Source organism: Ailuropoda melanoleuca, chromosome 16 (assembly GCF_002007445.2).
Source record: "Ailuropoda melanoleuca isolate Jingjing chromosome 16, ASM200744v2, whole genome shotgun sequence".
Taxonomy (NCBI): domain Eukaryota; kingdom Metazoa; phylum Chordata; class Mammalia; order Carnivora; family Ursidae; genus Ailuropoda; species Ailuropoda melanoleuca.
Genome location: NC_048233.1, coordinates 42,889,100 through 42,916,544, shown reverse-complemented (window position 1 = coordinate 42,916,544; position 27,445 = coordinate 42,889,100). Strand labels below are relative to the sequence as shown.

Sequence of the window (27,445 nt, the reverse complement as noted above, 5' to 3'; positions counted from 1 at the left end):
TTTGAAAAAAAAAAAAAAAAAGAAAGGAGTAATTTCCCCAGTCTGGAATTTCAGAGAAAGCTTACTTCCTAGAGGAGCTAACATTCTGGCCAAACTTTAAAGAAGAATGCACAGGAATTAGCCAGGTGAAACATGTCGGCACGGGAAGGTGTTCCAAGCAGAGGGAACATTAGAAGAGTGAAGGAATGTAGAGGAGAAGAACATGGTGTGTAGGGTGACAGCGGAGTAAAGGGAGAAGATGAATGTGGAGATGAACTTTAAAACATGGTATCATCAGATCCAGGACAGACATTCAAATGACTGACTTTTTGAAATGTGATGGTAGAGACAACATAAAGAGATAAACACTTTCGTACAACTCCCAGTAGCATGAGTGCACAGAAGTGTATAGCAGGGAATCAGAATGGTGTGTATGTAAGGCAATGTGGCACAAAACAGATCAAATCTTTAAAATGTGACTAATCTTGGGGTGCCTGGCTGGTGCATGCAACTCTTAATCTCAGGGTCCTGAGTTCAAGCCCCACACCAAGTGTGGAGCCTACTTAAAAAAACAAAACAAAACAGGTGTCTGGGTGGCACAGTCAGTTAAGTGTATGACTCTTGGTTTCAGCTCAGGTTGTGATCTCAGGGTCGTGAGATGGGGCCCCGAGTCAGGCTCCGTGCTCAGTGCACAGTCTGCTTAAGAATCTCTGTCCCTGGACACTAAGGAGGACACGTGATATAATGAGCACTGGGTATTATATAAGTCTGATGAATCACTGACCTCTACCTCTGAAACCAGTAACAGAACTCATGTTCTTGCTCTCTAAAATAAATAAATCTTAAAAAAAAAAAAAGTGACTAATCTTTTAACCCAGTAAGTATATGTCCAGGAATAAGGACATGTGCCAGATAGTATATTAAGCTCTGGGGATAGTCAGAAAGAATCCTGGCCATTATAGAGGTTCTATCTTACTGGGAAGATGTAACATTAAATCAACTATAATATCTGCCTTATAATTTATAAAATAAAGTACTAATAATGTGCTCTGATAAAAGGAGTGTAAGAGTTGGAAGGAGGAGTATTAGAAAAAAGAGAAGTAGAATATTCTGGGCTACTCCATTTGATAATGGTGAAAGATAATAAAGGCCTAAACTAGGGCTGTGAGCATGTGATTCTTGACCTCAGGTCAAGGGTCCATGAGTTCAAGCCCCACACTGGGTGTGGAGCCTACTTACCAACAAAAACAAAACAAAACAAAAACCAAAAATCAAGTAGGGCTGTGGTTCCAATGAAGAGAGGCATGAATAAAAAATATTTAGGAGTAAAAAGTCAGAATTTAATGGCCGAATACAGGGAACTTCAAAGTTTCTGGGACATAAATGAAACAGCAAGACTGCCAGGAATATGAACAAAAGAGAAGCAATAAATACAGGCATCTCCCCTTATCTGCAGATTCTCTTTCTGTGGCTTCAGTTACTCACAGTCAATCACAGTCGAGGCAGATGATCTTCCCGACATTATTGTGAGAAGGTCAACTACAGCCTAACACTATGTCACAATGCCTACATCATTCACTTCATCTTGTCATGTAGACATTTTGTCATCTTACATCATCACAGAAAGGGGGAATACGGTAAAATAAGATATATTTTTTTACAATAAGATATTGTGACAGAGACCACATTCGTATAACTTCATTATGATCTATTATTGTTAACTACTCTTTTTTATTATTAGTTATTGTTGTTAACCTCTTATAGTACCTGATTTATAAATTAAACTTTATCATAGATTTGCATGTATAGGAAAAAATAGTATACTTGCGGTTTGGGTACTATCCAGTTTCAGACAACCACTGGAGGATGAACGTAGCCCCAGCAGATAAGGTGAAACTACTGTATTTTTAAGATCTTTCAAAGATACAAAGCAACCCATTAAAATTGAATCTAACCCAGAAGCTCCACTCCTAGGTATATAACAAAGAGAAATAAAAACATATGTCCATACAAAAATTTGTACACAAATGTTTATAACAGCATTACCCATAATGCCAAAAAGTAAAAACAAGCCAAGTGTGTATTCAATTTGAGGGATGGATAAACAAAATGTGGTATATCTATATAATGAAATACTATCTGGCAATGAAAAAGAATGCTACAACATAGATGAACCTTGCTAACATGCTAACTGAAAGAAGCCAGTCACAAAAGACCACATATTGTTTGATTCCATTTATGTGAAATGTCCAGAATCGGCAAATCTATAGAGACTGCAAGTAGTGGTTGCCCTGGACTGGAAATGGAAGTGAGAATATGGAAGGACAGCTAATGGGCCACATGGCGTTTCTTTGTGGGTAATGAAAATGTTCTCAAATTAGATTGTGGTGGCAGTTGCACAACTGTGTGAATATACCAAAATCTACCAACCGTACATTTTAAATGGGTGAATTGTATGGTATATGAGTTATAGCTCAATTAGGATGTTTTAAAAAGCAAACTATAGTTCAAAACATTCCTTTTTAAAAAAGGAAGAGGAGGAGGAAAAAAGAAAATGTTCAAAGGGGAAAACTGAAAAGAAAAAAGAAACAACCTATACTGCACAGGGGATGGACGGACACCACAGAAGGAAGGAAGAAGAAAAATACTTATTTTATTAATTTTAATTCAACAAATCTTTATTGCACATCTGCTGTGTTCCACACACTGTTATGTGCTCAACTGTAGTGAGCCAAAATGTAGTGCGATAACACACAAGACAGAAAATGGTATCTCCAGTTGCCTTTTTTGTTCTAGATGTCAGGAGACTCAGAGACCATTCTTATGTTCAAAATAACTTTAGATACCTCTGCCCTGACAGTTAAAAAATAATTCTGGGCAGATAAAGTTCAATGTTTACAAAAATGTCTAGAAAGAAAGCCTGGCAAGAAATTAAAAAACACTAACACTGATTTCTTTAAATGATCTGTTGCCTTCTTCATATTATCCCCTGAAAAATAAAGCATGAAAAATAAAGGGAGGGGAGTTAAACACACACACACACACACACACACACACACACACACACACACTTAAATGTGAAGAAAAGAAGGGGCGCCTAGCTGGCTCAGTCGGTAGAGATCACTTTAAAAATTAATTAATTAATTAATTAATGAAAAGAAAATTATTATTAAACTTTGAAAAGGCATTTCTATATGATTTCAAAATTCATTAAAGAGGGGCGGCTGGGTGGCACAACGGTTAGGCGTCTGCCTTCGGCTCAGGGCGTGATCCCGGTGTTACGGGTTCGAGCCCCACATCAGGCTCCTCTGCTATGAGCCTGCCTCTTCCTCTCCCACTCCCCCTGCTTGTGTTCCCTCTCTCGCTGGCTGTCTCTATCTCTGTTGAATAAATAAATAAAATCTTTAAAAAAAAAAACTCATTAAAGAAATCACAAAAGATCAGTTCATTTGACACATAAAAATGAAAAAACTTCGGGGCGCCTGGGTGGCACAGCGGTTAAGCGTCTGCCTTCAGCTCAGGGCATGATCCCGGCATTATGGGATCGAGCCCCACATCGGGCTCCTCCACTATGAGCCTGCTTCTTCCTCTCCCACTCCCTCTGCTTGTGTTCCCTCTCGCTCGCTATCTATCTCTGTCAAATAAATAAATAAAATCTTTAAAAAAAAAAAAGTTTAAAAAAAAATGAAAAACTTCTGTATTACAAAAAAGCAAATAAGAGCTTGAGCAAGTTATTTTCAACAAATTTTATTTTATTTATTTTTATTTTGGAGGAGGTGGGGGGTGGGGAGTGGCAGAGGGAGAGGGAGAGAAAGAATCTTACGCAGGCTCCACACCCAGAGTGGAGCCCAATATAGGGCCTGATCCCATGATCCTGAGATCATGATCTGAGCTGAAATCAAGAGCTGGCCACTTAACCAACTGAGCGACCCAGGCGCCCCTCAACAAATTTTAAAAACAATGCTTCTTTATTTAAAAAATAGCCCTGGCAAATTCCTAAGAATATTACTGTGGTGCCAATAAATGAATCAACTACTACAAATTGTAAACAAGCAAAAGGAAAAACTTCAACCTCACTAGTAGGCAAAAACTTTAGGGAAAGGTCAGAGTCTATAAAAATATTCCTAATTGAAAAAATCCAAACATGGAAAAAGTCATTTGAACAGACATCCAACAAATTACTTACAACAACAATATAAGAAATGGATTAAAATGCGAACAATGAGGAAACTGTTAAGTAACCTGATGGAATACCAGGCAGTCAGTAAAATTTATGGTTAACTGCAGTATAATAACTTGGAAAAAATGCTTATGCCATATTAGTGAACAAACAAAGGAACAAATTACATACACGGCAAGAATAAAGCTATGCTTGAAAAATAAATACATTAAAATTTAAATAAAGTAGAAGAAAACACACCAAAATTGCTGACTGCGCTGGGGAGGAGTTATTAGTTTTGTTTTTCTCCTTTCTGTTTCTCTTATTTTCTATAACATGATGATTTAACTTTTATCATTAAAGACACACACAGGGGGGCGCCTGGGTGGCACAGCGGTTAGGCGTCTGCCTTCAGCTCAGGGCGTGATCCCAGCGTTATGGGATCAAGCCCCACATCAGGCTCTTCCGCTATGAGCCTGCTTCTTCCTCTCCCACTCCCCTGCTTGTGTTCCCTCTCTCGCTGGCTGTCTCTATCTCTGTCGAATAAAGAAATAAAATCTTTAAAAAAAAAAAAAAAACACCACACACAGGGGCACCCGGGTGGCTCAGTTCGTTAAGTGTCTGCCTTCGGCTTGGGTCATGATCTCAGGGTCCTGGGCTCCCTGCTCAGTGGGGATGTCTGCTTCTCCCTCACGTCTGCCCTTCCTCCTGCTCCTGCTCTCTCTCAAACAAATAAAGAAAATCTTAAAAAAAACCACACACACACACAAAGCAAAAAAATAAATTAATTAAAAAAAATCAGCCTGTGCACCTCACCCTTTTATTATTAACAATGTTTTTATAGATTTAACAACTGGTGTTCCACATCTCAGTAAATGGGTACTTTTCTTCAAGTATGGGGCAATCAGCACGATGTCAAAGATTCTTACCAGTAGGTGTCGCCGTAACTAAGTGATAGGAGTTTTTAAAGTCCACCCTCCCAGCAAAGAGGTTTAGAAGAATAAAAGGGAGAAAGGCAATCCCAAATTTTAAATGGGACCATTTGAAGAAGTGTAATTCAGATGTCTGTCAAAACGAGATTTTTTTTTCAGCTTTGGTAATGTTTCTTTACTAAAAACTCAAGTCTTATGTTATCCATCATGAATCCAAAGGTACAGATCTCCCTACTTTTCATGTCCAAAAAAACTAAAGATCTCAAAATTAAATTATTAGTAACATACTGAAATTCTTCTAAATTCCAAGACTTTCACCTATTTCCACCTCTGTCAACATCATTCCATAGTGAAAACTGTTTTTTAAAACCGAGAAATGAATTAGAATTGTCATATCTTTTCCCCCAACTCTCACCATAGTGATAACTTTCTAGGGAAAGGGTCTTACTTTAACATCCCTCCCAAACTAGCTATAATTACTTATTATTTTACTTATTATTATTCAGACTGGTATTATTTAAGATTCATCTATTTAAATACATAATGTATACATTCCAGAGGAAAGCTGTGGGAGAGGGATATGAAGGTTAAGAGAATACAGTTATTTGGTTTATTAAGAGCAAGAAAGTGATAAACAGGAAATGATAAAATTAAAATTAATTTTGGACTTAATTCATGCCTCCACCATTTTCCTGAGTAAAGAAGAGATGGGCAGCTCTTTCTGCCCAAGGGTCCTGTCCCCATGCTTTAATAAAACCACCTTTTTTACACCAAAGAAACAAAGAAAGAGATGAATGTAACTTCTCCTCGCCTGTTGGTTTTTATTTATTTTTTCCAAATTTTTAACTATTTATTTAAGTAATCTCTACACACAATGCAGGGCTCGAACTCATGATCCCAATACCAAGAGGTGCATGCCCCTCCGACTGAGTCAGCCAGGTGCCCCACCTTGCTGGTTTTTTTCTTTTTTCCTTTTTTTAAGTAGCTCCACACCCTGCATGGAGCCCAACATAGAACTTTAACTCACAACCCTGAGATCAAGACCTGAGTTAAGATCTGGGGCGCCTGGGTGGCTCAGTCAGTTAAGCGTCTGCCTTTGGCTCAGGTCACGATCGCAGGTCACAATCCCAGGGTCTTGGGATTGAGCCCCGAATTGGGCTCCCTACTTGGTGGGGAGCCTGCTTCTCCGTCTCCCTCTGTCTGCTGATCCCCCAGCTCATGCTCTCTCTCTCTCTCTGTTGAATAAAATAAATAAAATAAAACAAAATAAAGACCTGAACTAAGATCGAGTTGGACACTAACTAACTGGGCCACCCAGGTGCCCCCAACTTTGTTGGTTTTCAGATCAGGTCCTTTTTTTGACTGACTTTTGGTCTGTTCATCTCCATTCACAGACATTTAAAAATCACCAGGAGCTTCTGATGATTAAAATTAATCAGGATCATTAAATACATGGTAATGCACTAAAATGGTACTGTTGGACAAACCTAGATTGAATCCTGATTTCACCACTTACTAACAGAGTAACCTCTCTGAGCCTTACTTTCCTCATTAGCAAAAAGGATATGATTACACTGGAGTAATAAAACTAATATGAAGCATACCTTCAGCACTATACCTAACACACAGGAGGCACTCCATAAATCACTGTATATTAGTAAAATAAAAGAGCTGAATATGACTTTTAATGTTTTTTCCTTTCTATCTATATATGCACTCTTACTACTCACAGTATGTTATTTTGAACTTATCTAGGACAATCGTAGTATCAAATTCAATCATCAATTATCTCTAAAACAGCACCAATAAAATACTGTAAAACAGAAAAATAAAATGCACAGTAACTTAATTATTTTGCTTCTAACCTCTGGACTTATCATTGAAAATTGAAAAAGGATAATCATAGCAAAGCATTCAAATGAGACTTGATTCCCATTAAAAATAGTTTGGAGTTGATTAATAATGCAGAAATAACCATTCTGAACACACAATACTGTCCTGAAAGGAGAAATAGTGCCGCTTAAGCTTCATGTTTTCAGAGAATTTTCTGGATAAAATATAGTTATGAGATGCTGTGTGATGATAAAACCATGAAAAAATGCTGAAGGGAAGTACAGATGATCATAGGGAAAATAAGCACTTTAAACTCAGGTATCCTAGAGAGTCTCTCACTTTCTCTAGTAGGGCCTGAAGAAAAATGAATAGTAATAGCCATCTATCATGTTTTATGAGTAAGATTTTTAAAATTATTTACAGTACAAGTAAGAGTAATGGAAACAAAGGATGCCTGGCTGGCTGAGTTGGAGGAGCATATGACTCCTGATATTGGGGTTATGAGTTTGAGCCCCCTCTGGGTGTAGAGATTACTTAAATAAATATTTTTTTAAAAAAGAGTAATGGAAACCAAAAAGGAGGGGGAAACATCCAAAATCCTACCAACCCAACAAATTATCATCACTTTTTCATCTTCTCAATTAATATTCATATACACAAACTTTATCTATTTATAATCATAATAGTTACATTATACATAAATATCTGAATTAAAGAAGTAACTCTTCAGATCCACACCATTCTAAGATCCCTTAAGTGACCAGGTAAATGGCGCTTACATGTTGGGTACCTTTTAATTACAGGCTTCTCAAAGTTTATGCATGAGTAATGCCCATAGTACAATTATATAATCTGATACACTACGGGCTAATATTTTAACCCCTCCCTAAGCATAAACTCTAAAGTCACTTTATAATGTGAGAACTAGACTTCCCCTTGTCTTAATTTATCTAGATTACTAGATAAGTACTAAAAGCAGTACTCTCATTTGCAAAAACACACCACATCTTTAAACTGCCAATGACAATATCACAAAAGGATGTAAGACAAAAATGCTACTCTATGGGGATGCCTGGGTGGCTTCTTAATCAGGTGAGCCTCCGACTCAGTTTCGGCTCAGATCATGATCTCAGGGTCATGGGACTGAGCCCCCCTGCCAAGTGTTCTGTGCTCAGCGGGGAGTCTACTTGAGATTCTCTCCCTTTCCCTCTGCCCTTCTCCCCACTATCACGTGCTGTCTTTCTAAAAAATAAATCACTCTTTTTAGAAAGAAAGAAATGCTACTCAATGATAATACACAGGAGCTCACCCACGCATTTGCACACTCCTTTTCCTGTACTAGTTTCCTCCAACTTCAGCTTAACATGGCAATGGATAATTCAGACATACTTTATCTATTTCAAATTTTATGTTCTCTGTGTTTTCAATATTTATTATGTAATGAATGAATCAGCAAACCAACCCCTAAGGACTTATTCTAAATAAATAATTTAAAATGAGAAAACTGCATGCTCTATTATCTTCTATATTTAAAATAAAGGAAAATTTTAAACTACCAGAATATTTGACGAAAGAGAAATAAGAAATTGTGGCAAATGACTTGAAAGAATATTACATAGTAATTAAAAATCACCACTTTAAAAGTGAGACATGGGGTGCCTGGCTGGCTCAGTTGGTTAAATGTATGACTCTTGATTTTGGGTCAGGTTATAATCTTAGGGTCGTGAGATGGAGCCCCTGGGTCCAGGCTCTATGCTCAGCAGGGATTCTGTTTCTCTCCTCCCTCTCGCTCTGCCACCCCCCAACCCGCCCCAGCTCATGCTCGATCTCTCTCTCCAATAAATAAAATCTTTAAAAAAAAGTGAGAAATAAAACAAGGTTCCCTACTATTACCACTATTACTTAGCAAGACAAAAATTAAATGAGGTATAAATATTAGAAAAAAGTAGGTAAAATTATTTGCAGATGATATGACAGTATACCTGGAAACCTAAAGAACATCACGAAAAATACTGAAAGCATTAAGATTACAGTGAGATAGCCATTATAAAATCAATGCCCGTAAGTCAACAGCTTTCATATATACAAATAAGAATCAATTTAGAAATAGGGGCGCCTGGGTGGCTCAGTCGTTAAGTGTCTGCCTTCGGCTCAGGGTATGATCCCAGAGTCCTGGGATCGAGCCCCACAACAGGCTCCTCCACTGGGAGCCTGCTTCTTCCTCTCCCACTCCCCCTGCTTGTGTTCGCTCTCTCGCTGGCTGTCTCTCTGTCAAATAAATAAATAAAATCTTAAAAAAAAAAAAAAGAATCAATTAGAAATAAAATGGGGGTGGCCTGGGTGGTGCAGCTGGTTGAGCGTCCGACTCTTGATTTCGGCACAGGTCATGATCTCGGGGTCCTGAGATCGAGCCTTGTTGGGCTCCATGCTTAAGATTCTCTCCCTCCCTCTCTCTCTGCCCCTCACTTCCCCCTACCCTACCCGCCCAAAGGCACACACACTTTCTCAAAAAAAAAAAAAAAAGAAAAGAAAAAATAACATCTTAAAATAATAAAATAAAATGGAAGAAAAGGTCCTATTCACAATAGCAACAAAAACTAGAAAATATAAAGCTTAAACAGCAGGAGATGTGTAGGACCAATAAGAAGAAAATGAAAGCATAATGAGTCCATCAAAATAAAAATCCCAGAGGGATTTATTGTGGGAACCTAACAAAATGTGTCAAATTTACCTGGAAGAATAAGGGACTAAATTAGGAAAAAAAAAAATTGTTTAAGATTTTATTTATTTGACAGAGAGCGAGAGGGGAGAAAGAACACAAGCAGGCAGAGTGGCACCGAGAGGGAGAGGGAGAAGCAGGCTCCCTGCTGAGCAGAGAGCCAGACACGGGGCTCAATCCCAGGACACTGGGATCACCACCTAAGCCAAAGGCAGACACGCTTAACCATCGGAGCCACCCAGGTGCCCCAGGGAAAAAATTTTAAGTAGTAATGAGGGAAAATATTTCAACTTTTAAAACAGAAAAACAATAAATACAGGCTGGGGCACCTGGGTGCCTCAGTTGGTTAAGCATCCAACTCTTGATCTCAGCGCAGGTCTTGATCTCAGGGTTGTAAATTCAAGCCCTGTATTAGGCTCCAAGATGGATGTGGAGCCTACTTTAAAAAATAAAAATAAGTTTAAAATAAAAACAGGCAACTCATAAGAGAAAAAATGCAAATAATAAATGAAGATATATTTATTTCCCTAATATTCAAATAATACTATATTGGCAAAGACCAGTATTAATGATAGTATGAATTGCTAGCTTTCTGAAATTCAGTTTAGCTGTAAGTATCAAAACATTAAATGTATAAAACCTTTGACCCACTGATGCTTAGAATTTTTTTCAAAGATTTATTTATTTGATAGAGAGTGAGAGAGAGAGTGCATGTGTGAGAGCGAGGAGAGGGGCAGAGGGAAAGGAAATGGGAAAGGGGGAGAATCTCAAGCAGACTCCCTGCTAAGCATGGAGCCTGACTCAGGACTCGATCCCACAACTCTGAGATCATGACTTGAACAGAAATCAAGAGTCAGATGCTTAACGGACTAACCCACCCAGGCGCCCCTAGAATATTTAAAGTAGGCTCTACAGCCAACATGGGGTTTGAACTCACAACAGCAAGATCAAGAGTCACATGCTCCACCAACTGACCCAACCAGGAGTTCCTTTTGAAATTTTTTTTAATTGACATGAAATTCACATAACATTCAATTAACTATTTTAAAGTGTACAATTCAGTGGCATTCAGTGCACTCACAATGCTGTGCAACCACTACCTCTCTATACTTTCAAAACTTTCATCACCCCAGAAAAACATCCATACCCATTAAATAGTCATTCCCCATTCTCCCCTCACCCCGTACCCTAGCAACCATTGTCTCTATGGATTTTCCTGTTCTAGATAGGTCATGTAAATAGAATCATAAAATATGTGACCTTTTCTCTCTGGTTTATTTCCTTCATTTAACAGAACGTTTTCCAGGCTCACACTGTCGCACGTATCAATACTTCATTCTTTTCTATGGCTGAGTATTATTCCATCGTATGGATATATCACATTATGTTTATCCAATGGACATTTAGGTTATCTCCATCTTTATACTGCTATAAACATTTCTGTGCAAGTTTCCATGTGGACTTAAGTTCCCTTTTCTCTTAGAAATACACCTAGGAGTATGGGGTGCCTGGGTGGTGCTCAGCAGGCAGTCGGCTCGAGATCCTCTCCCTCTCCCTTTGCCCCTCCCCGATTGTGCACGTTCTCTCTCTAAAATAGATAAATCTTGGGGTGCCTGGGTGGTTCAGTTGGCTAAGCGTCTGCCTTCAGCTCATGTTGTGATCCCAGGGTCCTGGGATCCAGCCCCATGTCGGGCTCCCTGCTTGGTGGGGAACCTGATTCTCCCTCTCCCTGTGGTGCTCCTCCTGCTTGTACTCTCTGTCAAATAAATAAATAAAATCTTAAAAAAATAAAATAAAATAAAATAGATAAATCTTTAAAAAAAGAAAAGAAATATACCTGGGAGTAGAACTGCCCACTTACAGAATTTTAATCTAAAATGTGTGAACTTAGATGTTCATCACAGCACTGCTTATAACAGTGAAATTTTGGAAACTTTTGGAAACAACAAGGTTAAGTAAATTCTAGTACAAACATACTATAGAATTACATACAATCATTTAAAAAGATACAAATGTCCATTTATTATTATTTATGGAAAAGATGTTCATACTATATTGTTTGGTGAAAACAAATCATGGAGCATTATGGATAGTATGATCCTACTAAAATATTAATGAAACTATATACAGATTTCTTTGTAAATTGTACACAAATGTACAAAAAGCTGGCTGGATGTTCACCAGAATTTCAACTGTAGATATCTCTGGATAGCTAAATTTCCATTAATTTTTACTTTATTTTCCATATTTGTGTTGTTCAATGTTTTTACCAGTATCATTTAAACAAGTTATTTTTTTATTTTTTTCCCTATCCTCAAAGGTTTCTAATTTCAGCTCTATAGATCTTTATAAAACGAATGCTTTGATTTTTCCCATTTTCCAAACTGAAACTGTAATTTACATCAGCAGTTCTTTGTGGACCACCAGTGATCCCCCTTCAGATCATTATTCTGTACCCATTATGTTTATGGTACCAAACCTGCACTGTATAAAGAAAAACAGGGGTACCTGGGTGGTTCAGTGAGTTAAGCATCTGCCTTCCGCTCAGGTCATGGTGGGCCCTGGGACTGCAGAATCCAGCTCCCTGCTCCGTGGGGAGTCTGCTTCTCCCTAGCCCCCTGCCCCTCCCCCCACTTGTGCACACACTCTCTCAAATAAAATCTTTAAAAAAAGAAAGAAAAATAGAGGTAGGGGCGCCTGGGTAGCACAGCGGTTAAGCGTCTGCCTTCGGCTCAGGGCGTGATCCCGGCGTTGTAGGATCGAGCCCCACATCAGGCTCTTCCGCTATGAGCCTGCTTCTTCCTCTCCCACTCCCCCTGCCTGTGTTCCCTCTCTCGCTGGCTGTCTCTCTCTCTCTAATAAATAAATAAAATCTTAAAAAAAAAAAAAATAGAGGTAGTTCCTTCCCTACAGACATTTAAGAACTAAAACACCAACATACGTAAACTTGTACAAAAAATTATCAACAAATGTTTTCTATGTTTGTATGTCTATGAATTTACATCACCACGAAGAACTAAGCAAGTATAATCACTCTTGTTCCGTAGATGAATGGAAGTTAAGAAATTCCAAAATCACAAATTAATAGCTCAGACCTAACCAGCTTCTTTCCTTTCATTGTACAATAGGAAAAACTGTGCTATGTACACACAACCAAAACAACCATTACTTAATAAAATCATATAGTTCAGTAACAATGTTAAAAAAAAAAAGTATTAGGGCAGACTTATTTTGTGAGCTTTAGTAATATTTGTAATTTACTGTTTCATGAACTGGGATATGGGTAAAAGAATACCCACTGTATTACCCTTTCTACCTGCCTTAAATTATTTCACAGTCATTTCTGATGTGTTGGGGGTTACCTGGGACTGGGGAGGATGTAATGGATGAGAGAGGAGTTAGCTGAGAGTGGAAAAATAAAATAGTGCTTTAATAACAATGAATTCCAGAAAGATAAAATAAATGAAATTTTGTCAATTTACAGGAAACCAAACAACTCTTAAAAAAATGGGGACAGTGGGGCGCCTGGGTGGCACAGCGGTTAAGCGTCTGCCTTCGGCTCAGGGCGTGATCCCGGCATTGTGGGATCGAGCCCCACATCAGGCTCCTCCGCTATGAGCCTGCTTCTTCCTCTCCCACTCCCCCTGCTTGTGTTCCCTCTCTCTCTGGCTGTCTCTATCTCTGTCAAATAAATAAATAAAATCTTTAAAAAAAAAAAATGGGGACAGAAAAATAATTCATTGAACTAGGAAACTGAGAAACCCAATTACCATCATTAGATGGGGTGTCAGCAAAATATTCATCAGGGAGAATGTCATTTTAGCAAACAGTCTGTAGAGAAAACATAGACACACACTCACACAGGTTCATAACCAGGCCAGTGAAAAATAAAAACAGAAACTCCATGGGTAATCTTAAAAATTTTTTCTACTGTCAACTACCTTTTTTACTAGATTGGCTTATGAGAGAACAAAGCATAGTAACTGGAATTTACTTCCTCTGGTAGTTGTGCTAGTTTAATGACCACACCAATGGAAGAAGAATGTAAAGTTCTGAACACTTCAACAACCTGGAAGAGCAGCCTTGAACTAAGTGATTAAAACCCTATTTTCAATTTAATGGGAGGACTACATACAATGGAACTTTTACTAAGAGACGGGCACTAATGTGTTAAGCACCCATTACATGCTCTTACATGTTATCGATCTCATTTAATCCTAATAATCGATTAAACCTCTTTTACAAATAAAGAAACCTCAGCTCAGAGAAGATGAACTTCCCTGAGTCACAGAGCCAGTAAGAAGCAAAGTTTTGACTTGCACCCTCCTGGGACTGCCTACAAATACCATGTGTCACTTTCTTGTCCATGCTAAATATCTAATTTCAGGACAAGCTTTCTTTCTCTTTCACAAAAGATTTTCAATTACTGCTAGTTTCAGAGCTGGAGTTATTTCATCCATCAGATTAAAGAGTATATTCATAGCTAAATCATTCAACCTGTATTACACAAGATGAGATGTTCATTTGCAAAAATTCATAAAAAGAAAAAACAAAAACAGTAATTTGAGTTTAAGATCCCCTTTACAGTCAGTTATCCATAACACTTCCCATTCAAAAAAGTACTAAGTGGGAAAACTCATCCTAAGTCGTCTCCCAACAATTCTGTGGATTTTTATACCGTACTTTTTAAAAAGGCATTTCATTCTCCCTCATAACAGCAGTATAACAAACGTAGGGGGGCAGAGAGTTCTCTTTAGCAAGCTCCTGAGTTTGTTCATAGTACCAATGTCTCAGGGGAGGTTGGGAACAGAAAAAAGGGTAGGGTATAGGAAAACAGCAGACATAACACAATGATTCATTTATAAACACAAACATTCATGTGAAGTGTATAGTTCATTATCAGCCTCCATTTCAGCTTTCAGAAGGCAGCTGCATGGACCTGATGGTAGTTTTGAACCAGAACTAGAAAAGCTTCTAAATATGACTTCCTAAATGAACAGAAAGTTTATGGTTTCCCACATAATCTTTATATTTTTGTTTCCTTTAGATACAATCTTATAAAGCATGCTGAGCACAATGCCAGCATGTGGCATCTCCAAACAATTCTCCACTGGGATTCTGGATACCTTACTTTCATGAGGGGTATTCAGAAGATGCAACATTAGGAGTCCTTCAGTAACATTCTCACTAAGAGAACCATTCTGGACAATGCAATGTATGATAATGAGTCTTTAAGGGAGCTAAATAAAATGAAGAGTTTGCTGTAAGTTTGATGCTTGGCTTTTTGGAAAGGGACACATTTCTTGGCTGGTACCACTTTTTCTTTTCTTTTTATTTTATTTTTTTAAGATTTTATTTATCTGGGGCGCCTGCGTGGCACAGCCGTTAAGCGTCTGCCTTCAGCTCAGGGCGTGATCCCGGCGTTATGGGATCGAGCCCCACATCAGGCTCCTCTGCTATGAGCCTGCTTCTTCCTCTCCCACTCCCCCTGCTTGTGTTCCCTCTCTCGCTGGCTGTCTCTATCTCTGTCGAATAAATAAATAAAATCTTAAAAAAAAAAAAAGATTTTATTTATTTATTTGACACAGAGAGAGAGAGAGCCAGTGAAAGAGGGAACACAAGCAGGGGGAGTGGGAGAGGAAGAAGCAGGCTCCCAGCAGAGCAGGGAGCCTGATGCAGGCTCAATCCCAGGACCCTGGGATCATGACCTGAGCCAAAGGCAGATGCTTAACGACTGAGCCAACCAGGTGCCCCAGGTGGTACCACTTTTAAACAGCATCAAATCCCTTTGCAAGCAAAGCAATGATTAAAATCAAATGGTCCATAGAGTGTTCAATACCCCAAGAAAGAAGTGTATGAAATAAAGGTGCCTGTTTCATGTAACCCCCATTACATGTGCCTGCTGAAGCTAAACTGCTTATTTCTTAAATTTTTATGGTAAGGCACAACTAGATAATATAATAATATTTTTAATACCTCCATTCCACTTACTGCAATAAATTTCTTAACACTTAAATTAGGGGCGCCTGGGTGGCTCAGTTGGTTAAGCATCTGCCTTCAGCTCAGGTCTTGATCCCAGGGTCTTGGGATCGAGTCCCACATCGGGCTCCCTGCTCAGTGGGGAGTCTGCTTCTCCCTCTGCCTCTGCCACTCCCCCTGCTTGTATTCTCTCTTTAACTCTCTCTCTGTCAAATAAATAAAATCTTTAAAAAAATAAAGACTTAAACAAATTAGTTGTCACAATGTTTCTGAAGTAAATCAAAGAATCATCAGTAATTTAAGTCTGGATGCATCTGAGTTTGCTTCACGCTGCAGGTAAAAATAATACAATGTGATATGTTAAGAGCTTTTATGAAGACAGTTCTGATCAGGTGTTTCACTAAAAGATTAATTACCACTATATCAAGATGCTTGGCCATGCTACAGTTCCCTAAGCATGTATATAAAACTAGAGATGAGAATATCCATTGTCTGGAATGGCAGGACAATTGTCATTTTCTGGGGCTGGGGGGGGGTCACTAAATTAATTCCATAAAGAGAAATGCTTGCCAGCAACAAGCCATTTTTACTTTCTGTGACCTTTTATGCATAAGTAATTAAAACAAGGAGATAAGCAATTACCAGTTACCTAAAGAAGAATGATTTATCTTTAAAAGCATGCTCAAACATAGTGTATATCATGACAATTTTTCTTGTGCAATCCTAAACAGCAATAATTCCTGTCTTAAGCCTCAACCCTTGAGCTCCATTTTAAGCAACTTATATTGATTTAAGTAATGTAAAAGCAACTGGATTATCAACTATAATGTATTAATGACCTTGCACCATTAGGTTAGGAAATTTGGACATAATCTTACGAGAGAAGTGCTCAGATAAAGAAGTTTAAAATGTAGTTCTGACTATAAACGTAGGCAACTTTAAAAAAAAAGAAAAAGTTTCTGGGGCACCTGGGTGGCTCAATGAGTGAAGTGTCTGCCTTCAGCTAAGATCATCATCTCAGGNAAATTTAAAAAAAAAAAAAAAAAAAAAAAAAAAAAAAAAAAGATCATCATCTCAGGTCCTGGGATCGAGCCCCACACTGGGTTCCCTCTCCCTCTGCTCCCGACACATGCTTGCTCTCGCTTTCTCTCAAATAAAATCTTCTAAAAAAATTAAATAAGTAAAATAAAAAGTTTCTTTATAGAAGCTAAAAGCAAAGTTTTAAAAAATAATTTTTTTTCAAAAAATTAAAAATAGAATTACCATATGATACAGCAATTCTACTTCTGTCTACTTCTGGGTATCTATCCAAAAGAACTGAAAGCGGAATTTCAGAGAAAGCTGTACACCCAAGTGCACAGCAGCACTATTCCCAATAGCCAAGAGGTAGAAGCAAACCCAACGTCCATCATACACGAATAAAGACAATGTTGTACGTGCATACATACAGTGGAGAATTATTCACCCTTACAAAGAGAATCCTGTCATATGCTATAACATGGATGAAATTTGATGACATTATGCTAAGTAAAATAAGCCAGCCACAAAAAGACAAGTACTCTATGACCCTACTTATATGACAGAGCAGTCAAATTAGTAGTCTAAAGCAGTCAAATTCACAGAAACAGAAAGAATAATGGTTGCCAGGGAATGTGCGAGGGGAAACGAGGAGTTTACTGGGTATAGAATTTCAGTTTTGTAAGATGAAAAAGTTCTGGAGTACTGTTGCATAACAATGTGAATATACTTAACCCCATTGAACTGTTCATTTAAAAATGATTAAGATGAGGGTACCTGGGTGGCTCAGTTGGTTAAGCATCTTCAGCTCACGTCATGATATTGGGGTCCTGAGAGCAAGCGGGGAGACTGCTTCTCCTTCTCCCTCTGCCCCTCCCCTTTCATCCCACCGCAGCCCTGCTCATGGCCCCTCCCTCTCTCTCTCTCTCTCTCAAATAAATAATAGTTAAGGTGGTAAATTTTATGTTGTTTTTTATCACATTTAAAACATAACTATACCATTTTGCATATTCTTTAGTTTTAAATAATTTTCCCTAAAAATATGTAAATGCTAAGATTTAATAATGAACAAAAATACTATTACCATTAAATAAATGAAAATATTTATGCAATTCTCTTCCCCCTTTTCCACACATCTGCTTTTAAAACTTGAGTCAAAATTTTAAGTACACGGGGCGCCTGGGTGGCACAGCGGTTAAGCGTCTGCCTTCGGCTCAGGGCGTGATCCCGGCGTTNAATAGTTAATATAATAGTAAAGGACATGACATGATTTTAATTAAAAATAAATAACCTGATAATATATAACACAGTAAGAGGAAACTAAAATCCAAAACAGCGTGGCCCTATTATTTCTTAGATTTTCTGCAACTCTCAGTATCAGATGCGTGAAAACTTGTCCCCTCTGAAGTGCACTAAGTGTACATAACTACAGCACAACAGCAACTGGAGCTCCATAAAGGCAAGGACCATTATTTGTTTCAGAGAATTCTGAGAGCCTAGCACATCTGACACATAGTAAAAGCTCAATAAATTTTGCTAAATTTGCCTATGAATAAGGCATCAAAAATTGGAACCCAGTTTCATTATTACACTTTTTTCCTCCTACTGTTACACTTTTGTATCTAACTCTTAAGCCTCCTGGGGGCAATTATATTACTAAGTACACTGGTGTTCAGTAAATGCCTACATGAGTTAACTGAACCATGAGTATTACTGGATTTCTTAATAGCATTTAAGGCTAAACAAGGAGGCCATTCAAAACATGATAATGCCAACAAGATATTCTGTTAAGAGAACACCAAACCAAACAAAGAGGTTCTTGATACTATGGAAAATTTCCAAATACAGTTTTCAGAATTAAGAGCTTTTTACCTTCTTTAAGACAAATAGTCTGTATAAAATTAAAATAGTTTTTCATGAATGCAAGAAACTGCCACAGAATTCTAAGCATAGTACTTTCAGATACCACAGTGACCATAAGAAATATGACGGATTTAAAAAAAAAAAGAAATATTATGCATTGTCTATGTCGGGCCTGGACAAAATTGGGCCCTATATATAGTCTCTCAAAGGGTTGTTAAACTGTATCCCCAACAAGTATGTCAGGATAATATATTTTTTTCAAATCAGAAATGTGGTGAGTAGGGACACCTGGGTGGTTCAGTTAGTCAAGCGTCTGCCTTCGGCTCGGGTTCTGGTCCCAGTGTCCTGGGATCAAGCCCCACGTCCGGCTCCCTGCATATCAGGGAGTCTGCTTCTCCCTCTCCCTCTATGCCCCTTTGTGCTCTCTTTCTCTCACTCTATCTCAATAAATAAATAAAATTTTAAAAAAGAAAGAAAGAAATGTGCTGGGTAGAGAAGGCAGGCACTGAAAGAGAATTTCCTGATAACATGGAAAACAATAGATGAGGAACAATAAAAGTTTGCTATGAAAATGTCTCAAGCATATCAGAAAAAAAATAAGGTACAGTCAGGGAAAACACATCACATCTTCTTAACTGTAAAAAAAAAAAAGGGGGGAGGGATAATACCCTTCTACACACACACCTCAATATGACACAGCTGACCTTCACGTCATCAAAGTGACTATAGGTCTTTGATTTCTCTTTTGCCATCTTGCTCCTCCCTTCTTACTGTTTTGATCATATCACTTTATTTATATTTCATTTAATTACAGACTAAATAAATTCAAATTAACTAATCTGATTACAACAAATTATGATTCATAACAAAGTTTATAAAGAAGTTGTTGATTAAGAATGTATCTTTTTTCCTATTATCTGTCTTAGGCTACGAATGTTAGTAACGCTTCAAAAAAACTGAACCTGGGTAAAAAAACAAATCCATTTCTCTACCTGAGAAAAGTCCTATAAAAAAAGGGGAGGGGGAAGAAAAGAAAACAGGGGTGCCTGGCTAGCTCAGTCGCTAGAGCATGTGACTCTTGGCCTCAGGGTTATGATTTCAAACCCCATATTGGGTGTAGAGATTACTTAAAAATAAACATTAAGGAAAAAGGAAACGTAAGAAAATAGTGTAGTATAATGGAAAAGGATACTGATCTAAAGCCAAAAGATCTGTTACTCTATAAATTTTGTCAGTGACCTCTGGAAAGTCACTGAATCTTTCTAGTCCTCAGATTCTGTCAAAATGGGGTATTGGAGAGGATGAAGGTTTCCAGCTCCAGCAACCCTCAGTTTAGTTGCTATTACCACTGACAGTCTTGTTTAACTGTACTATGTTTGCAAAGAGTTGTAACTTTTAAACCATCAAAAAGGGTCAATTCAATGAAGAACATATTGAATAATTTGAAAAGATCTATCTCAATAGCATTTAACCGTTTTTAGATTATTTGCAGCAAGTATTTGCTTTCCTATAAAAATAATTTTTTTAAGTTTTCAGAGATGTATAGATTTTTAACTCAGCTCTCTCATCTCTTAATGGTAAAGTCTTTGTCTTGACATAAATATATCTTAACTCCTACAAAATTAAGTTATTATTTATTTTGTACATAGATACAGAGTTAGAAAGATTCATAGTAAATTAGATTGGTACATCCAAACTTGTCAAACAAGTAATACTGCCCAGTTTCCATAAGCCATTCAGAGTTTAAAAAACACTGGAGCAAAAAGTGCAAATTCAAATTACAGCCCAGAATTGCAAACAACTCTGAAAAAAAAAATCTTTCTACAAGAACTTTTTCAGGGTCTTCTAAGAGAAACAATTCTTAAAACCTAGCATAGTATTAACAATATAGTCATAATGCGGGCATATACACCTTAAAATAACACTTCAGCACACCAGGGCCTGAATAATAATGCTTAATGTTAGAGAAAGGGATAGCACTACTGTGACACACCTGTAAGAAATATGAAAAACAAATAACAAAGTATAAAATTTCAACTACTATTATCTATTAATGTTTACAGACATCCAATAAGTAACTTACAAAGCATTATGTAATAAAGCTTTTCTACAGATGTTCATCTTACATCCCAAAACCTTTTCGAGGGAAAAACAAAGCAATTAGATGCAAGGAATGAGCAGAACTAATTAGTGGCAACATTTATATGCTACTCTACAAAGTCGAACAGTTAAAAGAAAAGGAAGATATAAGAACAAAACAGATACTAAACTTTCCTGAAACACTAGGCACCCTTGTGCTCTTGTTATTTAATTAAGAACTAAAATGGCCACATTACACAATGCACCGTGATTTAACAATGACGTCATTTACAGAAAGCCACTGGAATGAATAAATAGGAGCACTGAAAAGGTCCGAGGACTGTCTTCTCAGTCGTTTCAAATCAATGAAGGCACCTTGGTTTTAAAGGAGACCTTTTCTACTTAAATTGAAATCAGTTAAAAACACTAATATCATCTTCAGAAACAAATACAGTATTAGATTAAAAAGGCAAATGATGCAGAAACATTTGACATTGTATTTGATAAAGTATGTTATTTTAAAAGAGAAAATTCTCTCAGATCTTTTGCAAAAGAATAATTCTGAATACACTTAAATCACCTAAACCTACTTGTCACTAGTGTTCAAATACCCTAGTCTAAAACAAAACTTTTTAATAAATTAGGTCTCAGCAATCTAACCCCAAGTCTAGCGACACTGTTGGCAAACTAACTCTGGTATCATGTTCAACTTAACTTCTAAGAGAAGACATTTTCCTGACCTCGATAAAACCAAGCAGATGTGAAATTTTTATTTTTAGTGCCTGAAATTTGCTTGAGTGAATTATGGCCATCAAGGAAATATGTTCTATTCTCCTGCCAAAGACTAGCCCTGAACTCTTTATTAGGCAGAACTCCCACGAAGTCATACAGTCTTTCAAAGCTGGCCCCCCCTCAACCTGGTGGAAGAGTTTTCAGGACACAACAGTGTCTGAGAAAAAAACCTGAAGCTTTAAACTGGAAAAAAGATCTGTGAGAGTGTAACTACAAAATGAGAGGAAAGGGTGCTGATAACTGGGAAACAGTGCTGATTTAAAACAAAAAACAAAAAAACAAAACAAAAACCAACCTCAGAGCCCATGGATCATTTCACTGTCTGGAAACTAAATTCAGTTTACTGGGTGGTCCCTTCCTCACTACCACCCACCCGGGCTGAGCCATAAAAAACACAGGATACTGAGATGGCTGGCTTACTTTGGTTCTAAGTTTGTGCCTTTGCCTGTGTATTCAGCAAACAAATAAACACTGAAAGTCAACAGGAGAGCTTAAACAATTTCTAAAAGATGATTTTTAAAAATAAAAAATGTAAACAGACTAAGTGAAAACCATGGAAGTTGCAGTCTTCCACAACCATGTAATAATGTCTCACTTTGTAGAGTGCTATGTATCTATCCACTTATCTGTAGATGATTTCACACCCAAGGCTCTTTCTACTACATTATTCTGCCAAGAGATTGGGTTTTTCCAGTAAAATTACTATATACCAGAAAAGGGGTTAAAATGAGACATTTTTAGCATCCAGGCAACAGCTGAACAGCACTAAAGCTTCTAGGAAATGATTTTATTATCTTTCATTAAGGATAAAGTTGACCAACTGATGGGGGAAAAAATGTTGCACAAGTATGACTAACCAGAAAGGAAGAAACTTTTATCTTCAGAAACCACTATTAATGAGGCAACCGATCTCAACTCTCACAAAATGGCCTTTCAGAGACTCACTCTCATTAGCGAATGTCAAGCTGCTCCTACTTCACAGAAAGGCATGCATTTTCTGGAGCTCTGAGACCATCAATAATAGCTAGGTAGCCCTATCCTATGACATATTAAATGGCAGACTTCCCCAGAGCATGATTTAGCAATGAGAGTGCTCATAACTGTTCTCTAGAGCCTAAATTCTAAACCTTTTTTAGAAATTTGCAAGGATCCAAATTATTACCAAATGAAACAATCCCACGGCTTTGCTTTCCTTTGAGGAAGAGCAAAACTGCTGGAGACAACCACCTAAGAGCAAAGAGAAAACAGACATGCTAGTGTCTAATTTTCTAGGCTGTTGTTTAGTTTTCATTAACTTTTCCCACTTCTACTGCCATAATTTTTAGCCTCTGAAACACTTGCCAGCTCTAGAGCATTAAATTTCAAAGAAGCAAAGATATCTTTTCTAAAACATTTTTAACAATCTAAAGGATTTCTCACATCCTAAATTAAAATTAATAGGTAATGCCTTATACTAAGAGAACTAACTACAAACCCTAACTCTGATTGTATGCAGTCTCACCACTTACTCAACTGCTTCTCTGCAACTCAACGTCCTCACCTAGAAAATAAGGCAGTTGTACTAGATGACTTCTTAGGTCCCTTCCAGCTCTTTCTATTCCAAGATCTCTGAGTCATTAAGAAAACTATTGTCTTGTTAAGGCTCAAAATATAGTCATTTTAAACACACCTCAAGAATGTAAGAAAGTGGGTGCCTGGGCGGCTCAGTCGGTTGTTAAGCATCTGCGTTCAGCTCAGGTCGTGATCCTAGGGTCCTGGGATCGAGTCCCACATCAGGCTCCCTGCTCGGTTGGGAGTCTGCTGCTCCCTCTATCCCCCACCCCCGCTCATGATCTCTCTCTCTCTAAGCTCTAATAAATAAAACCTTTAAAAAAAAAAAAAAAAAAGAATGTAGAAAGGTAGGGAACTTGAGCAGACCTCCTGCCCACCATTTTCCAAAACTGCAAGAGGCAGGAAATATGGTTGTCTATTTGTTATCCTCTTTTATATAAGAACCAGTCTAAATGAAATGAGAACTTTATGATAAAGGCAAGCAATTCATAAATCCACATATATTCCAATAAAACTAAGTTTGGTGATATTAAACTATTTCCCATCATAATTCTTATATATCATGCCAGAATATAAAAATCTGTAGTATCCTGGGTGGCACAGTGGGTTAAAATGTTCAACTCCTGATTTTGGCTCAGGTCTGATCTCAGGGTCATGAGACTGAGCCCAACATTGGACTCCACCCTCAGTTCGGAGTCAGTTTGGGTGTCCCTCTCCCTCTCCCGCTGCCCCTCCCACTCAAATAAACAAATCTTGAAAAAAAATCTATAGAATCCCCTTCTTAGGCTTTATTAAAGATCAGCTCCATCACCACAGGATTTAAAATAAATTCTTAATAGACATTCACTTTTTTTAAATGGACATATTTCAAATTAACCAACAGTGAAACACTATTCAGAGTGAATAATTGAATATTATGGTCAACTGATTCAACATACATTCCAATACGCATCTCTTCCCAGAGGACTCTTTCCCTTCAATGCTCTCCTTATTCCTAATTCCTCTCAACTCCACCTCCCCACTCCATTTCAGGCCTTACTCCCTTTCTCTCTCCTCCCTTCTCAACCATACGATAATTTTAAAGCAGTCTAGAAGTGGTTCTCCTAGCTAGGAAGTACCAGAATCATCTAGGAAACTTATTGAAAATATACATTAGTGTAAGGGGAAGCAGACGGATTCTACTTTTAAGGTAACTAGGGTAACTAGAAGTTTAAAAAATTAAACCTTAATTAACCAGCTTGCTCAGAGAGTAGGATAATCTAGCTAACTAAGGATTAGCTATAGAACTTTTTTTGTTGAAAATCCTTCTGGAACCCACTATATCACTTTTCCCTAAGAGTTACAGTTCGTAAGAAATATCTGATTATTTAATAACTGTTCTACAAATAGGTCAAGTTTATAATCAACTCTCATCCTACCAAGCAGTGGGCCTGCAGGCCAAATAAAGCCCTTGAGGTAGGTTTACATTTTTAAAGGGTTGTAAAAAAAAAAAAAAAAAAAAAAAAAAAAAAAAAAAAGACTACTACCTGGCCCACTTGAGGCCTAAAATATTTACTATCTGGCCCTTTATAGAAGAAGTTTGCCGACCCTTGTTCTGTAGTCCCAAAAGGACTCCTGCCCACCTCTCAGTGACCCCAGGGACACTGCCCAGAAATGCTCCTTTCTCATAAGATTAACTGAAAAACAAAAAAAAGTTTCCGTTAAGACGGTTCCAAATGACTTAAATAGAATCATTGCTATTTCTCTAATCAACTTGCCCTCTAGAAACTGTTACCCACAAAAATCTCTATTTCCTTCCTTAGACTCAACAATTTCAGTTAAAACGCTAGTTAGCTCTGGAAATTAATGTAAAAGATTGGAAGCCTTACCTGGGGCATTTGCTATAGCCAAGGGCAGGCTTGGAAGCTGGTGCACCTGGATTCCTGAAGCACCCAAAGCACTGAGGTTAATGGTCTGGAGGCCAGGCATGGAGGAGAGCTGAGCAGCATTCACAGTGACTGTGCCGGTAGGGATGGAGGCAGCTGAGGCAATGGGCGTAAGGGTGGTATTGCTGCTGCTGGTCTGCCCCAAGGAAACACCCTGCATTGGGGCCAAGGTGATTGTCTGGGCCTGTGGGTTCTGAACTTGGAGATTCTGCAGCTGAAGAGTCTGCCAACTGACCTGTCCATTGGGCCCCACTGTTGGTGTCCGGATGATGATGGGGCCAGAATTTGGAACAGCCTGAAGCTGGAGATTCTGGAGGGTTTCCTGGGAGATAGCTTGGGTTGTAAAGGTCTGCCCTGACAATGGTGCTGCCTGAAGGGCCTGCAGAGCCTGTCCCCCTTGTACTAGCTGAGGCTGGATAAGAATTTGTTGCTGTTGCTGTGTCTGCTGGTTTTGCTCTCCCTCTTTTTGCTGACTTGCTTGCAGAGAGCCACCAGATGTCTGGTTCTGCTGGATGTTTAGAGCATCAGACCCCTGTAGCCCACTGACCCTCTGGACTGTCTGCCCTTGAGAGTTGGTCCCTGCTGATCCGCTGGTGGTAAAGTTCATAATTCCCATGTTGCTGGTGGTTGTAGTTGTTGAGTAACTATTGGCATTGGTGAAAAAGGAGCTGGAACTGGCTTGTGAGGATACCAAACTGGCAGAACTGATGGCAGTCCCCGAGGTGGCGGGCTGTGAGCCACTCTCCTGGGACCCAGAGCTGCTGATAGTGACTGCCTGAGAGCTAGGAGTCAAGGTAGCTGCAGAAACGCTGTTGACAGGTAGCAAGGTGATATTCCCATTCAGGGCCACCGGTACATTGGTCACATACTGAGTCTGTCCTGAGAGTACGTTATTAGCCAGGCCTTGGAGGGGGACAGCCTGCTGGAGTAGGTTTGGCATAGCAGCAATGATGTTGCCTCCACTTCCTCGATTTGTTATGATCTGTTGGTTTGCACCTGGTATGATCTGTATCTGACCAGAACCATCCTGCTGCACTTGTGCCCCGGTGGCTGCGAACTGCAGTTGTTGCCCATCAACGGTCTGGAACTGTGGGATTACCTGATACTGAATATTAGGCATCACTCCAGGTAATCCTGTCAGAACTTGCTGGTTCTGTAAGTTGGAGGTGGCAGCCACAACATACTGCCCACCAGAGACCGTGCGATTCTTGGAAGACTCACTGCCATTGCTGCCATTGGTACTGCTGCCACTCTGTTCCTTTGAGGTAGGGGTAGCCCCAGAGGAGGAAGAGATGATCTGCCAGCCATTGGCACCCTGTGAGAGCTGTGTGGCTGTGAGGTCAAGCTCACCTGTGCCCCCTGACTGGCTTGGGCCCTGGGAGTTGTTGCTGTTTTCATTGGGTGACTCAATTCTGCTGCAAGTTGCTGCCAGCAGAGCCAGAGGGGATGGCTGGGACTCCTGGACAGAAAATAAGGGAGAGGATAGGAGTTAGCTTAGTGACACCCAGCTATCAGCCCAGGGGGCAGTATAAAACAAATAAACAGCAAAACAGGGCAAAGAGGGAAAGAAAGGAAAGAACAGAAGAAAGAAAAGTAGAGGGAAAAAAGGAAAGAAAAGGAAAAGGAGAGCTGACCTACCCATACTGCTGAAATCCTCCCCTATGGGGATCTCCCAATTATTTGTCTCACTATGCTAACTTCTCTACCTACAAAATGGTTTAGCCCCTCCTAAAAAAGGTTTCTGTGAAAAGACAACCATCTAAGAATATCTACATTCTCTTGACATCTCCCCCACTCTCCTGATCATCACTTACCTGCCCTCCTCCTCCACTGCTGCTACTGCCTGTGCTGCTGCTTCGAGCCTGAGAAAAGGCACCACCACCATTACCATTGCCCCCATTATTGCCACCAACTCCTTTTTCAATCTTCACCACGGCTGTCATTTCATCCATGGAGTGATCTTGGTCTGAAAAGAATTAAAAGATAAACAACTTAAAGTTGGGGGGAGGAAAAGAGTAAAGTGAGGAGGAGTAAAGGACACTATGATGAAAAAGAAATAATTAACAGTAAGATGAAAGGCACTAGTGTAAAAAAAAAAACAAAAAAACCAAAAACCAAAAAACAAGGGATTGGAGAAAGGGCAATTGTAGGACACAACACAAACTAGGCTTAGTAGCGCTAAAACTGGGCCTCAATTCTCCCTTGCACAAAATTAAACCCAGAAAACATTAAAAATGTACTTTTCGCATAGGAAATGTGAGGTGCGGTGGACATGTTCAAAGAGTTTCAAAATACAAAAAAGTATCCTGGGGAAAAAAAGGAGAAGGATAGGTAAGGCAAAAAACAACATGCGGGTGGATGGAAAGCTTGCTAAAATTAGGGTCAAAGGATATGGAGAAAGAGAAAAATTCAAGTGTAAAAAGCACCAAGAGGAGAAGAGGAGCAAAAGGAAAAGAACAAATAAAAAGCGTGAGTGGGAAAACATTTGTGAATACTGCTAAGGGGCTAAAGGGGTCCAGGGGTTAGGAATCTGGAGGTTTCGGGGCGGACAGAGGGCGGGCCCTAGAGGGAAAGGGCGGTTTCGGGGTGAGGGGCGTGGAAAGGGCGGGACGGGGGG

At 38.8% G+C, this 27,445-nt stretch overlaps 1 protein-coding gene across 1 annotated transcript in view; it reads right to left on the bottom strand.

Moving 5' to 3' along the window:
• Positions 1-27,407, bottom strand: part of SP1 (Sp1 transcription factor) — a 45,631-nt gene extending 18,224 nt beyond the window's left edge. Inside the window, exons 1-2 of the mRNA XM_011229926.3 lie at positions 26,643-27,407; positions 24,772-26,287 (exon numbers count right to left, since the gene is read on the bottom strand). Of these exons, the coding sequence (XP_011228228.1) occupies positions 24,772-26,287; positions 26,643-26,780 (1,654 nt within the window). The 5' untranslated portion in view covers positions 26,781-27,407. The remainder of the gene's footprint in view (positions 1-24,771; positions 26,288-26,642) is intronic.
• Between the last annotated feature and the right edge of the window lie 38 nt (positions 27,408-27,445).